The sequence below is a fragment of the Copidosoma floridanum genome, unplaced genomic scaffold (assembly GCF_036245765.1).
Source record: "Copidosoma floridanum isolate Cflo_tuat_1 unplaced genomic scaffold, Cflo_Japanese_pri ptg000026l, whole genome shotgun sequence".
Lineage (NCBI taxonomy): Eukaryota > Metazoa > Arthropoda > Insecta > Hymenoptera > Encyrtidae > Copidosoma > Copidosoma floridanum.
In genome coordinates, this window is record NW_028321903.1 from 1,155,578 (window position 1) to 1,170,233 (window position 14,656).

At 32.1% G+C, this 14,656-nt stretch overlaps 1 protein-coding gene across 1 annotated transcript; it reads right to left on the reverse strand.

Moving 5' to 3' along the window:
* Nucleotides 1–13,442: 13,442 nt before the first annotated feature.
* LOC149373809 (uncharacterized) lies at nt 13,443–14,423 on the reverse strand. Its single transcript, XM_089595645.1, has 3 exons — nt 14,393–14,423; nt 13,733–14,331; nt 13,443–13,661 (listed from the first exon to the last, which is right to left on the reverse strand). Exons 1-3 carry the CDS (start codon nt 14,421–14,423, stop codon nt 13,443–13,445), a joined length of 849 nt encoding a protein of 282 aa, XP_089451771.1.
* Between the last annotated feature and the right edge of the window lie 233 nt (nt 14,424–14,656).

The following is a 14,656-nucleotide window of genomic DNA, read 5'->3' on the forward strand; positions in this document are numbered from 1 at the left end:
AAAACTTAGAGTTTTCTTGAAGATGAGAAAAGAGATGGCTTTTACCATAAGATTGTCAATAAAGTACCAGATGTAAAAATTGCAGATTCTAATACACTGTTTAAAAGCGAGAATGGCTTGTCCTACAAATATTTAAATCAAGTATAAAGAAGGTTAAAGTACTATAGAATTGCTTAGATCTAATGCATCGAGTAGTATATTTGTTGTTGGACCCGAAAATTTGCTCTCTACGCGCAAGGGGGAACCAAAAATTTATGAAAGAAAATTGGTTAAATACGCGAATAAAAAATCCTCCGTGAACTTTAGAGCGGAGGGAGAAAAGTGGGTTTTGGGTCGTAATAACAAAAACAAAATGGTCCTAGATAGAGTGATATGCACCAATATGCTCGCTGAAAACTTGATGTCGCTTCGTCAGCTTGTTAATAGATGCAATGATATTTACGATGCAAATGATATATGCAAGATCTATTTAGATAACCTTAAGATAGATATATTTAACTCACGCTCTAACACGACGTTAATTTCCGATGCCTACAGAGTCATTATTGGATAGTGACACTAGTGCAAGATGGTCAGAGTACAAGCAACAACAAACCACGTTTTCTAAACCACGTGGTTTTTTATAACCATGAGGTTTTACAAAAGAAACCATGCGGTTTTGCTAAAAAAGCCACGTGGATTTATAAAATCCATAAGTTTTACGAAACCGCATGGTTTTTGTACTATAGTTTTATTGCAAATACTCGTATAATCATGTAGTCATTTACTGTGGACAGCATGCACGTAGCTATCGGCCGTACACAGCCAATGAATTTCTATAAAATTCCTATAAATTTATATATATTTATAAGTTTAAAAATTGGTATCTATAAGATGTTGATTTAGTGGCCTATTTATAGGAATATTGATTAAATACAGACTGTTATTAAAATTTAATGAAAATTTTAAGTAACTATGAAAGTGTTACAGCACGTAATAAGATAGAAATCGTTTACATCAAAGAACAGCCACAACGCCTTCAAGCAATGGAGCTGGTAGTGATCTGATCAGTTATCTCTAGGTATTATGCTGTAGACGTTGGCGTACAGAAAACCTTTTTTTCGTAGCACTCGGTTATCTTGACGATCCAGGGTGGAAATTGGTGTTAGTTACTGACTATTGAGTGTTGTTGGGAGCCGGGATACCTAGCTGCATGCCTAACAGCTCTGTTTTTAACGTACTGAACGACTATGTGATTAAAATTCTGCTCGAAAATGTTATTACCAGACTCACTTAGTTCAATTTTAGGTGGCTTTAATTTTAATTCGACTACACCTAGCGAATCCTCCTGAACTAAAGCGCAAAGGTAGCGTTTTTTTGCAAAAGTTTGTGCTTATTAATTGCTATAGTTATTAATTTTTTTAAGAAAATAATTGTAAAACCAATCTAGAAATTTTCAAGCATTAGTATGCAAAATTTCAGCAAAATTGGTTAAGTAGTTTTCGTGGTTAGCGATTACAACGTTTTTGGAAATTTGCTTTATATAATATGATGATGATTTGAGATAATCAGATTAATTTTAGATATTTCCATTTCACTATGCAAAGGTGTACAATTAATTTTTAATTCTTAACATTACTTAAATAGGTGCCCATGTTTATTATATAAACGTTTCTACGAAACTTACTACGAATTTTTATAGTGTAGAGTATTGTAGAACTTTTATTTAAACTTCTACCTTGATTTAAATTGGGAACGAATGGCTTAATAGTTCTTGAGATTTTTGTAGACGTATATGCATATATGTATGTTTATACTTACAAACTATTACTTTTACATAATAGTAAGATTTATGATATACATATTTTTCGGGTTAGTTAATCTGACAATCGAAGCATGTTCAACAGTAGGGACGATTGCCTGAAAAAAGAAAAAAAATAGAGCTAGGGATTAAAACTGCTTATACGCTATCAATGATAACCTTGAAAGTATACGAATTATACTATCAATATTTTATTGAGTGTTAAAAATGCATTTTACAACGTTATTGCGTTTCATGTAACGTTATCACAAAAGGAATAGTTTACATATAAACTGTACGAGAAATTAATGTTATTTCTACTCGCAAGAATCACCGTCTTCCGAGCTGGAACTAATGCTAGAACTACTTTGATCACTGCCACTATCTTCATTTTCTTCAGAGTTATCTATAAAATAATAATTATTGAGTTTAAATAATAAATTTTGTTTTTTGTACTTATCCATTATACCTTTCCGTTTCAATTTCTGGGCTACCAGTTCTGTTTTAATTAGGAAGTTAATGCAGTCACCTGGCTCCCTTTTCCAGGCTTTTTTTTTGATTCTTGTCGTTTTCTTGTTTCCTTGACGTTGTCATCAAGAAATTTTAAATAATATTCTGAAACAATTTTTCACACGTTTAATTTACTAAGGTTTTAAAAAAAATGCTGTAAAAATACTGAAATAAAGTAATATTTAAATGAAACGTGAGACAGAGAGTTCTAAATAAATTGCTGTGTAACGCATAAAGAATTCTATGGATACCAGCACATTCACATAGCTACTAGAAATGACCAAAAGTTATAAACTTGAATTAAATCTTATGGAGCTTTAAAAATCATTGATTAAGCCATAGAAATTAAGACAAAAATGTGTAAAGTAAAGACTACTGTTGTTCGTAAAAACAGATTTATAATAACAGATCAAAAAATTTTATAAAGTAAAACAAATATAAAATTACGCTTATTTAGCAGACAGTATATGGATGTAGAAATAGTTCTTATAAAACTATATTTTAAGTAACTAACTGTGATACATAGAGGGTGGTGCAGTTATCGTTGGAATAAGGATATTCGGAAGTTGGATACAGTTAAATTATATTGAAAAAATTTTGAGAGAGTAAGACGCAATGAAAACTAAAAAATGTATCTATAGATACTCGTATCAATAAGTCAATAATAAGATTCAAAAAAATAAGGTTAAACATTGGTTGAAATATAAAAAAAGCCTAAAAAAATTAAATAAACAATTAGTGATTTATTATAAAGATGTTGATTTATTTAAAATTAAATAAATATTTATTTTTCGATAGAAAGATGCTTGTAAAAAATATTGTTTTAAAGTTTTTAAGAAAATTCATAAATCAAAAGAATAGTTTGTTCATGTATATAAGAGGTCAAATATTTAAAAACAAATGCATCAATAAGTGATTACTACTTATATTAAATATAAGTTGCAAACCACGACGCATAACAAGCATATAGAAGTTTTACTTAAAAAACGCAAATGGGAGAAAGAGAAATTCCGAATTGATTGTAACTATATCTTAGCAGCATAAAAAAATGGTTGATTGATTAACGATTTTAAATTATCTTACTTTTATAATTAAGTTATTTGTATAGTAATTTTTTTCTTTAGCTTATTAAATATTGTTCATAGATTTCAGACAAGTCCTAAAGAAGAAGATAGACGAAGATGGGAACCGCGACGTTTAAAGTGAGGTTGGTGATTCGTGGGTTTAAAGATAGGAATAAGTACGAGTTTCAAGAGACTTATGCTCCTGTATCTGGGTTGGCTCTTATGAGATCGGTAATTTCAACTTTTAATAAATTTAACTTAGAAACTTGTCTGCTGGATGTCAAGATAGCATTCCTGAATGTTTCAATCAAGGAAGAAATAAATATAGAGTTTCCTGAAGGTCTGCTTGACGAAGATTAACTTAAGAAAAGTAAAGTATGTAATTTAGAAAAAGCCCTTTATAGACTCAAGATCAGCTTAAAGAAATGGAGCAAGTGTTTTCGTGTGGTGCTGCACTGAAACTAGTATCACAAACGCACACCAGTAAAACTTGCCTTTACGCATGAAAAGAAAAAGTTAGCCTTGTAATCTTGATTCCATATGAAGATAATATCATGATAGCAAGAAATTAGTAAGTAAACCAAAAGAAATTAAGATTGGTCTGCAGTCTGACTTTAAGATATCAGATCTTGGCGAGGTTGGCACTTTCCTAGTTATCACAGTAAAAAGAGATAAAAAACATAATTTAATTTCACTTACGCAAACACCATACTTCGACAAAGTTCTGGAAAGGTTTGGATTTACCGACTCAAAACCACAAAGAACACCAATGGTGACAAATCAAGCCCTGAATCGGCAAAGAAAAGACAGATAAGAATCGGAAGAAACTGGAGAACTGAACAATAGAACTAAAACTGAAGAAAATGTACCCCACAGGTACGGCCAAGCGGCCGAACCAGGCGCACATTTTTTTTTTATTTGAGAAGCACGGTAGGGGTATAAGAAGAGTGGATTCACGTGGAAATGTCCATATAGGCGCACATTTTGGAGATGCGTGGAAGGGGTATACCGAATGTGCGCCTAGAAGGAGAGGAGTGGAAATGTCGGCTATATAGCTGTATATATCTGAGCGCACAGCCAAAGCAAGCGACGACACGAGTTTTTCTTTTTTGAGAGTCTTTTGACTCTGCAACCGAGTACATGCTATGTATATATTTAACTGACTTGCTCTCGGTCCGGCTTCAATGTTATCTATAAATCTTATCTAATTAAATCGTGGAACTAAATGCTCATTAATTATATACACAGCATTTTGGTTTCAATACATTATTTTTTAACTCTTCCGTACTCTTAAAATTCCCATATCCATTTATGTTTTTAAAAAATATATAGCTTCAACTATTTTTTAAGGTTTTCAGTGCAGCTTTGACCACTAATTTATTAATTTCACACATCTTAGCTGCTGTAAACTGTAGGACAAGCTCCGGAGGATATCCATGAACATATGTGACTTCAAAAGTGATATCTTTCGTTCTTTGGATAGCTAAGATGGTTAAGGCTTATGCCCCTGCGTAGATTGTTTAGCACTTAAGGGTTCAAATCCACTTCATGGTAGATATTTTTCTTAAATTTTTTTATTCAATGTATCATTCTGTCTTCATTTCTTTTATTTTTGTTTCGTTAATATATATATATATATATATATATATATATATATATTCATATAGGTTCCTTAGTACCATTTTATTATGATTCACTTATTACATGATCAAATAATGTATTTAAAAGGCATTGCAGTATTGTATTCCCAGCTACTGCAGTAACATCATTCTTGTACACTGTTGTAAATTCATACAAGTCTTTGAACATTATTACTCCTATTGTTAAAGTACAGCTCAAGTAAAACCCAACAGCGTATATTAAGTGAGAGGGTAACTGATAACGTTGTCATTTAAGCTATGTACAGTACAGTTTTAGCAGAGATACATAGAACGAAATTCCTATGCAAGTATCTGCTACTAAACCTACAATACGTGCTACGTAGAATACTTTGTAACATTTCTTCTGAACTCGCGTCAAATTCCAGTCACAATGTTGAATTTACGAAAAAGTGATTAAATATACACGAAGCAATAGTTCAGCATATACATATATACATTGGAATAATGGTTCGTTTCAGCCACCATCAGTAATATAGCTTAAGAGGATGAACATAAAATATAGATTTTATTGTAGTGAAATATCACGAAAAAATTCAGACTTTCTCAGTAATAGCAAACAATACAAATGTATAACGCTTTTTGAATCAGTAATGTCAAACGGAAATAATAAAAATTGTCTGGCACGTGCGTCACATCAACTCTTCCAAATTGCACATTGGTCAGAACAGAAATCGTTGGTATGATCGTCTTTTATTTTTTTAAATATCAGTCGTAAGGATAACAAATAAGTAAATTCGAGAAAAAGTATAAACAATTTAAAAAAATTATCATGCATTTGTTTACTAGTTCACGCACATATAAATGCTTGTTTGTACGCAAAAGATTTGACATTTCAAATGCTTTTTTTTCTATTATCGGTTGGTAGGGCTGCAAAATACAAACTTACTGTAGTATTTATTTTTAAATGCTCTAATTACAAAAAAAATAACAAGCGTATAAGATGAATGCTTCTGTCAGTCTATGATTGTTTCTCTAATACTACATTAACGCTTCGATTTCCAAAATTTATGATGTAAGGTACAGGTAATAAGATGTTATAGATTTTTTATTTATTATTTTGTTTTGTTTATTTTAGAATAACAGCATGGAACCTGAGCCTTTGGGTACAACTGTACAAAACGACATAATTAACAATATTCCTGAAAAAATTTTTGAAACTAGTTCTGATCAGGAATCAAGTGACACTGAAAATAAAGTTCAACATGCCAAGAGTCATGTAACAGTAAAGAAAGAAAAAATAGTTGTACCACTAAAGGTATAAAAATAAAATGTTTTATATAATATATTTGACTCGTCAACATACTTCATTATCAGTGTAATATCTAAAAAGTAATAGCACATGAATTACAAATGAAATAAACGTACTGTAGCAAAAGTATCTTCTAGGATTCATGCGTAAATAGCGATTACCACCATACTGATAGGAAGCAGAAGAAAAAAACAAAAAGGAAGCACAGTAGCAAAAGTTTGAATGATTTAAAAGATTCACAGTCCGCTAATAAGGTGATAATAAAGTTTAATACAATATTAGTATACATGTTTTATAAAGTCCACATGAAAATGACGGCAAAAAAATATTTCTCCAGTGCGTCGTGAGAAAATTTTGGTATACGAATTCTATAACAAAAACGTTAAACAATCGTGGCTCAGTTGCATAGCGCTTGATTCTCGTCCAAAATCATAGGGCTTGTTCCACACTATGAGATTTTTACAAATACGCATACTTGTATGAAAATTAAATCAAAGTTTACGAAGTGTATCAATTTGCAGGTAACTGCTATGAAAAAAAGAAAGGTCGCAACAGATGACCCTACAACGTATACAAAACCTTCTGGAATCCCAAAGATTATGAATACAGAAATTATTGCTAAGAAATACAAAACTGTTCCTCAGACTAGTCAGATAACTGGCAATATGGTATCTTATCCTCTCTGGCCAAGTGGTAAGATGCTTGCCTGTGAAACTGGGGGCTCAAGATCGTGTCCCACATAAGCCAAATTTTTTTTTTCCTATAATTGTTGATATTTTAGGTAATCATTTTATTGATGTATTAATTATAATTGTTGCACAAAATTTTTTAATTTATTTTTCTTTCCAAAATCTCACCTGAGATCTCAGATGAGAATTTGGCATGAGATCTCAGGTGAGAAATCACATGAGATATCAGATGAGATCTCAGGAGGGAATAAATGTTTACGCAATTGGAAGCTCAGACTTTCAAGGCATATATTTTTTAGTTCTTCTTATACTTTGGATTTTCGTTTAGTACTGCGTATCAAAGTACGTTGAAAAAATATTTAGCTTGAAATATTTTTTGAAGTTGATAGTATGGCTATAAGCACCTTAAATATAAATTATTATTTTTACTTATCATAATCGCTATGAACTGTAGGCCAAGCTCCGGAGGGTATCAATGAACATATGTGACTTTAGGTTATATGAGGTCCAAAGTTTGAATAGCTGAGATGGCTAGGGCTTATGCCTTCGACGGCATATTTTGGCAATTTGGGGTTCAATTCTGATTGCCATTGGATTTTTTTGTTTTTTTTTTAAATTTAATTCAGTATTCTATTTCAATTTTTTATTGCAACTTTCATTTTAATTTATGAATATTGTCAACACTTTTTTTTCGGGCACGTTGAAAAAATTTTATTTTTAAAATTGTGTCACGTACGTAGAATTCTACGCAACAACTGACTATTAAATAATTTATTACGTTAATAGTTATAGCTGGCAAGGCTAATTCATAATTTTAAAGGTAATAATTTGAATGATAGTAACATTGATAACTAACTAAATACTTGGTAGATCATATAAATCTTTATGTGCGTATTCGTATGCTTGCATGTGTGTGATCTCAGACTTTTTGACCGATGTCAATGATTCAGGACTCAGCAGGATTACTTTTTCATATTGTTACGATGGCTTGGGAAAAACAATCGTCATAGCTTTTTAAGGTTGTCATACCTCTTGACGATTTCTTGATTTTTTTAAGCAGATTGTTGTATTATTCAGGTGAAATAAATATTCTTATACGTATTTTAGTTCTACTTAGGGAAAATTCAAACAATTACATTTTTTTAAATCTTTCCATACGTTATACAGTTTTATTTTGAACAAAAAAACAATTTTTTTTCTTTCGATCCATGCATTCAAAATTAGTATTTCAATAAAATTGATAGAACAATTCCCTAATTTGTAATTTTAATTAATTTCTTAACAAGATCTTATTTCATACAGTACGAAAAAACCACATTTTCTATTTTCGTACACTCCATAAGAGTTTTTTTTATAGGATAGTTTTACTTTAATGTGATAAATATTATGATTTCATTGACAGGTTTTACACATCTGAGCTTGTAATTTATATATGTACATTTTAATACTTACTGTAGCTAAAAAAAAAAATGTAGTTTGGTTTGTTCCTTAATATCTTATACGATCGTTTTATTAAAAAAAACTTTAGATTGCAATAAATGACTAAAACTTTTAATTTGCTACTCAACATAATTTAATATTGTTGAATAAATTTCTACCTGCAGAGAAAATACTGAAACAGTTAACGATAGCTCTTTAGACTGTCAGAAAACTGAGTGGATTTTTTAAGATTTTGCACTAAAAATTTGTTTATTTAATGTAAGGCCCGATTTTTATTAATAATTTAGGATGTGGTTCAATTTTTTTTTTAAGTCTTACAATTTCTTGAATCGCTGAATAATGTCGGTGGGTCAGTGCAAGAAATAGTCTGTTCAGAGCAGAAGACATGAAAGAGCTTTTTTAAATCAAGAGGAAAGAAAGGGTTTCTTTGAGTAAATTTTTTTACCTTTAACTTCAAGTTGGCAATAGAAGTATGTATGTTTATATGCATGAATTGATTAAGCATTACTTAATAACACTGTGGTCAATCTCTATGTAACATAGGTCACTTACTGGCCACCTTCTTGAATAATTAATACAACATTTTTCAATAATAGAAATGCGTACTACCACATCATACGGAGTATGTGCGATCAACTATATCAATACAAATTATTGCTTCATTTGTGTGATTATACGCCAGAAAACACTCCGCTTTTACTCTGTATTTCTCAATAGCTTCCAATGACTTGTTAATCGAAAATTTTAATTTTTTTATACAAATTTCTATATTAAAAACAAGAATCTAAGCTTATTGTTTTACATAACTTCTTTTATTAAAGGGTATAATGTTACCAATAAACATATTTTCAGTGCAAAATTTGGGAAGAATTCACACAATTATCTAACACTTTGAATCGCTACCGAGAAACATATTACTGCTTTCTCAGCAATAAAAAAAATCGAAAAAATATTCAAATAAGCTTTTAAAAGTACATGTCAATTAAAACGTTAGATAAGTTAAATTTGTTTAGGAAAGCATAGTATTTATTTTATGAGAATAAAATTATTATTTAATGAAAAAAAAAATAAAGGATCTAAAAACTTTATGGAAAGAAAAAAAATAAAAATTAGGCAATTCGGGCTCTATCAAATAAAATTATTTCGAAAATTAAATTGATATTACAAATAAGGAAATTTTTGTATCAATTTTAATAATATGTAAAGTTTGCATGGATTTATCAAAGCCACTGGTGCAATTTAGATTGTAGGATTTGATATAATTTTAATATCTATGTGCTGACAGCATAAAAATACTAAGCACCCATATTCTTTGATTGAACAAATATTATTGAAGAAATTTACTGGTAATAATTGTTGAGGAAATTATTAAAACGAAAGTGAATTTTTTGGGCCTTTGGCTATTTTCTCTTGTAAACTGGATGTTTATAATTTTTAGAAAGTTTGAAACCATTTAAATTTTATTTATAACCTTAAAAATCATTTGTTTGGTATCATAAAATTATGAATGAGCCTTGCTATCGTTAAATGTTTCAGTATTTTCTCTGCAGGTAGAAATTTATTCAACAATATTAAATTATGTTGAGTAGCAAATTAAAAGTTTTAGTCATTTATTGCAATCTAAAGTTTTTTTTAATGAAACGATCGTATAAGATGTTAAAGAACAAACCAAACTACATTTTTTTTTTTAGCTACAGTAAGTATTAAAATGTACATATATAAATTACAAGCTCAGATGTGTAAAACCTGTCAATGAAATCATAATATTTATCACATTAAAGTAAAACTATCCTATAAAAAAAACTCTTATGGAGTGTGCGAAAATAGAAAATGTGGTTTTTTCGTACTGTATGAAATAAGATCTTGTTAAGAAATTAATTAAAATTACAAATTAGGGAATTGTTCTATCAATTTTATTGAAATACTAATCTTGAATGCATGGATCGAAAGAAAAAAAGTTGTTTTATTGTTCAAAATGAAACTGTATAACGTATGGAGACATTTAAAAAAATGTAATTGTTTGAATTTTCCCTAAGTAGAACTAAAATACGTATAAGAATATTTATTTCACCTGAATAATACAACAATCTGCTTAAAAAAATCAAGAAATCGTCAAGAGGTATGACAACCTTAAAAAGCTATGACGATTGTTTTTCCCAAGCCATCGTAACAATATGAAAAAGTAATCCTGCTGAGTCCTGAATCATTGACATCGGTCAAAAAGTCTGAGATCACACACATGCAAGCATACGAATACGCACATAAAGATTTATATGATCTACCAAGTATTTAGATAGTTATCAATGTTACTATCATTCAAATTATTACCTTTAAAATTATGAATTAGCCTTGCCAGCTATAACTATTAACGTAATAAATTATTTAATAGTCAGTTGTTGCGTAGGATTCTATGTACGTGACACAATTTTAAAAATAAAATTTTTTCAACGTGCCCGAAAAAAAAGTGTTGACAATATTCAGAAATTAAAGTGAAAGTTGCAATAAGAAATTGAAATAGAATACTGAATTAAATTTAAAAAAAAAACAAAAAAATCTAATGGCAATCAGAATTGAACCCCAAATCGCCAAAATATGCCGTCGAAGGCATAAGCCCTAGCCATCTCAGCTATTCAAACTTTGGACCTCATAAAACCTAAAGTCACATATGTTCATTGATACCCTCCGGAGCTTGGCCTACAGTTCATAGCGATCATGATAAGTAAAAATAATAATTTATATTTAAGGTGCTTATAGCCATACTATCAACCTCAAAAAATATTTCAAGCTAAATATTTTTTCAACGTACTTTGATACGCAGTACTAAACGAAAATCCAAAGTATAAGAAGAACTAAAAAATAAATGCCTTGAAAGTCTGAGCTTCCAATTGCGTAAACATTTATTCCCTCCTGAGATCTCATCTGATATCTCATGTGATTTCTCACCTGAGATCTCATGCCAAATTCTCATCTGAGATCTCAGGTGAGATTTTGGAAAGAAAAATAAATTAAAAAATTTTGTGCAACAATTATAATTAATACATCAATAAAATGATTACCTAAAATATCAACAATTATAGGAAAAAAAAGAATTTGGCTTATGTGGGACACGTACTTGAGCCCCCAGTTTCACAGGCAAGCATCTTACCGCTTGGCCAGAGAGAATGAGATACCATATTGACAATTTACGTCTATATAAAGTGTAAGTACTATGTGTTATTGTTTTTCTCATTCACAACTGAATCATACAATTATTAATAGATATAATTCTTCCTAATCCTAATTCTGATAGTTATAACCAACTAGATAATATTCAGGAACATTATTTTCTTCACAAAAAATATTTCCTCTCTTAAAGTTACTTCTAAGGAAGCTTTATATTTAAGTAGGGCATACGTTTTTAATAAGAATTATGAATGTTCATTTAAATGTAATTATAAAGAAAAACTACAATAAAAAACAGGGAGACTTGATGTGTTGTGAATAAATTATTTTTAAAAAATCCAAATTGCTTGCGTGTGTATTATTTTATTTAAAAAAAACAATTATAAAAGTTGGAAATATTTAAAGCTATTCATGTTATTCCAACTTTTCAATGCTTATTACACTCCGTGAATAATTACAGATAAAGTCATCACTGGAAATTTGTTGATACAATTCATGTTTAGTGAGTTAAATGTAATTGTTTTCCGGAAACCCAAAAAAGAAGTGAAAACCTACAGTTTGGTATAAACAATGGAACCTAACTCATTATAATACACATGTATTGTATCATTAAATTTACAGTAATTACTCTATATAAAATTCTTTAAGGAGTATAATAAGTTTAAAAAGTTGGAATAACATGAAAAGCTTTAAGGATTTCCAACTTTTATAAGTGTTTTTTCAAAATAAGGTAATATACACGCAAGTAATTTGGATTTTTTTATAATAATTTATTCACAACACATCAAGCCCCCCTGTTTTATATTGTAGTTTTTCTTTATAATTACATTTAAATAAACATTTACAACAATTATTAAAAACGTATGCCTTACCTGGATATAAAGCCCCCTCAAGAGTAACTTTAAGAGAGAAAAATATTGTTTGTAAAGAAAAGAATGTTCCTGAATATTATCTAGTTGGTTATAACTATCAGAATTAAGATTGGAAAAAATTATATCTATTAATAATTGTATGATTCAGTTTTAAATAAGGAAAACAATAACACATGGTACTTACACTTTATATAGACATAAATTGTCGAACTGGTATCTCATTCACTCTGGCCAAGCGGTAAAATGCTTGCCTGTGAAACTGGAGGCTCGAGTACGTGTCCCATGATGGTCGAATTTTTTTTTTTTTTTTCCTATAACTGTTTATATTTTAGATAATCATTCTACTGATGTATAAATTATAATTGTTGCACAAAATTTTTTTATTTATTTTTCTTTCCAAAATCTCACCTGAGATCTCAGATAAGAATTTGGCATGAGATCTCAGGTGAGAAATCACATGAGATATATCAGATGAGATCTCAGATGAGATTTGTCAGGAGGGTTTGTATGATTTAATTTTCGAAAAATAATATGGCTAGCTTCTCTTAAACTTTCATATGTTATAGAGAATTGTAAATTAAAATAGGTTTTTTTATTTTACAAATATTAGATGTGAAATCTTTTTGTCTTCTCTATTTCCCCTTAATTTCTATGACCTTATTTAAGAAGTTAGTAAGTATATAGCGAGAAAGACTCATCGCTTTCTTTCGCTATGATATACGCGGGTATATATAGTTATATAGCTGTAGTCGGCATTTCCATGCACCACACACCATGCACTCCTCTCTCCGTAGGCACATATTCAGTATACCCCTTCCACGCGTCTCCAAAGTGTATGCCTACATGCCCATTTCCACGCGAATCCGTAGGCACACACTCGGTATACCCCCTCCACGCTTCTCAAATAAAAAAAAAAATATGTGTGCCTGGTTCGACCGCTTGGCCGCGACGGGGCGCTCGAAACAGTGGCCAAAAGTGAACTCGCGCCGTAGCATTGCAGTCAGCAATCTTTCTACTAATCTCTGGCCATGTCGTGCGTCCCATAAGTCTTTATAGGAGAGAGGTTAGCCGCATGGAGAGTAATAAGTCTTCCTGGAGGTTGAGGCTTCCTGAAAATTGACTTAGGGATTATCGAGACCTCAGAGCCTGAGTCGATGAGGAACGTAAGGCGCGAGTTCCTATCCATTATGTGAAGGCGTTTTCCACTAAGTTGAGTTTGTCTCACCTCTGTCGCCTGAACCAGAGGGGGAGAGGTTAGTTTCCCTGACTCAGGAAAAAAGAGCAGGGAGGTGTGTAGTGTCTGGCCTTGGCACCAAACTCCTGATGGAACCAGCAAAGACGTCCACCTGGGCCAGCTCGTGTGTTGGATCTGCTTGGAGATCTGCCTCTCCTTTGACCACCTCTCGCAGGTTGGTTGTTGAGCTGCGGGCTGAGCTGGCTGACCTGCGCTGAGAGGGTCTCTACCCGTTGGGCCAGCTGACTGTCTGGTGTGGACACTGAAGTCAGGCTTGAGTCATTGAGGGCTGGGGTCGAAGGAGGCGGTCGAGTAGTGCTTGAGACTGTGAACACTCCTGGGTTGGTTTCGATCAGGTCGTTTGCCGTAGAGTCCAGCTCCTCCAATGAAGTGGTTTTTATGATCTTCAGAATACGAGTGACCTGTGGAGGGAGCAGGTGAAGCCATTTCACCTTGAGCACTTCCTCTGTGACTTTGTTGTCAGACAGAGATCGCATGGAGCGAAGAAGCTGCGACGGCCTCTTGTCGCCGAGCTCCAGCTTATTGAACAGCTGATCCAGCCTCTTGTCCTGAGAGTCTGTTAGGCGTAACAGAATGGCCTCTTTAAGGACTCTGTAGAGGTTTTCAGTTGGTGGATGTTCCAGCACATCCAGGAGCTCGTTCACTGTTGCTGCTTCGAGGGAGGCCACGACCAAGTCGTACTTGGCCCTGTCATCAGATGTGCCACTGACGTTGAACTTGGCCTCCGCTGACAGAAACCATGTCTTTAGGTTGCTGGCCCAGCAGCGAGGTAGTGAGCTGGGTGCTCTGCCTACTGGTTGTTGCTATTGTTGTTGGGTGGCATCTTCCCCGGCCATATCGGTGTCAGCCAGTTCCTGCAGCTGATGGAGGAAAAGTTGCTGTTCTCGTGATTCTTCGCGACGACGAGCACGCTCCTCGCAGTCCTTTGTCTGTCTGTCGGCCGTGGAGGAAATATCTGGGCTGCTGCTGTCCGA

What these genes read in the sequence shown, in the direction of transcription:
- LOC149373809 (XM_089595645.1), bottom strand. Translation starts at nt 14,423, where the DNA reads ATGGTTTCTGTCAGCGGAGGCCAAGTTCAAC. An exon ending in CAGCGGAGGCCAAGTTCAAC is followed by an intron (nt 14,332 to 14,392) that starts GTCAGTGGCACA and finishes CCCTCGAAGCAG; the next exon opens with CAACAGTGAACGAGCTCCTG. An exon ending in ATCAGGAGTTTGGTGCCAAG is followed by an intron (nt 13,662 to 13,732) that starts GCCAGACACTAC and finishes CCTCTGGTTCAG; the next exon opens with GCGACAGAGGTGAGACAAAC.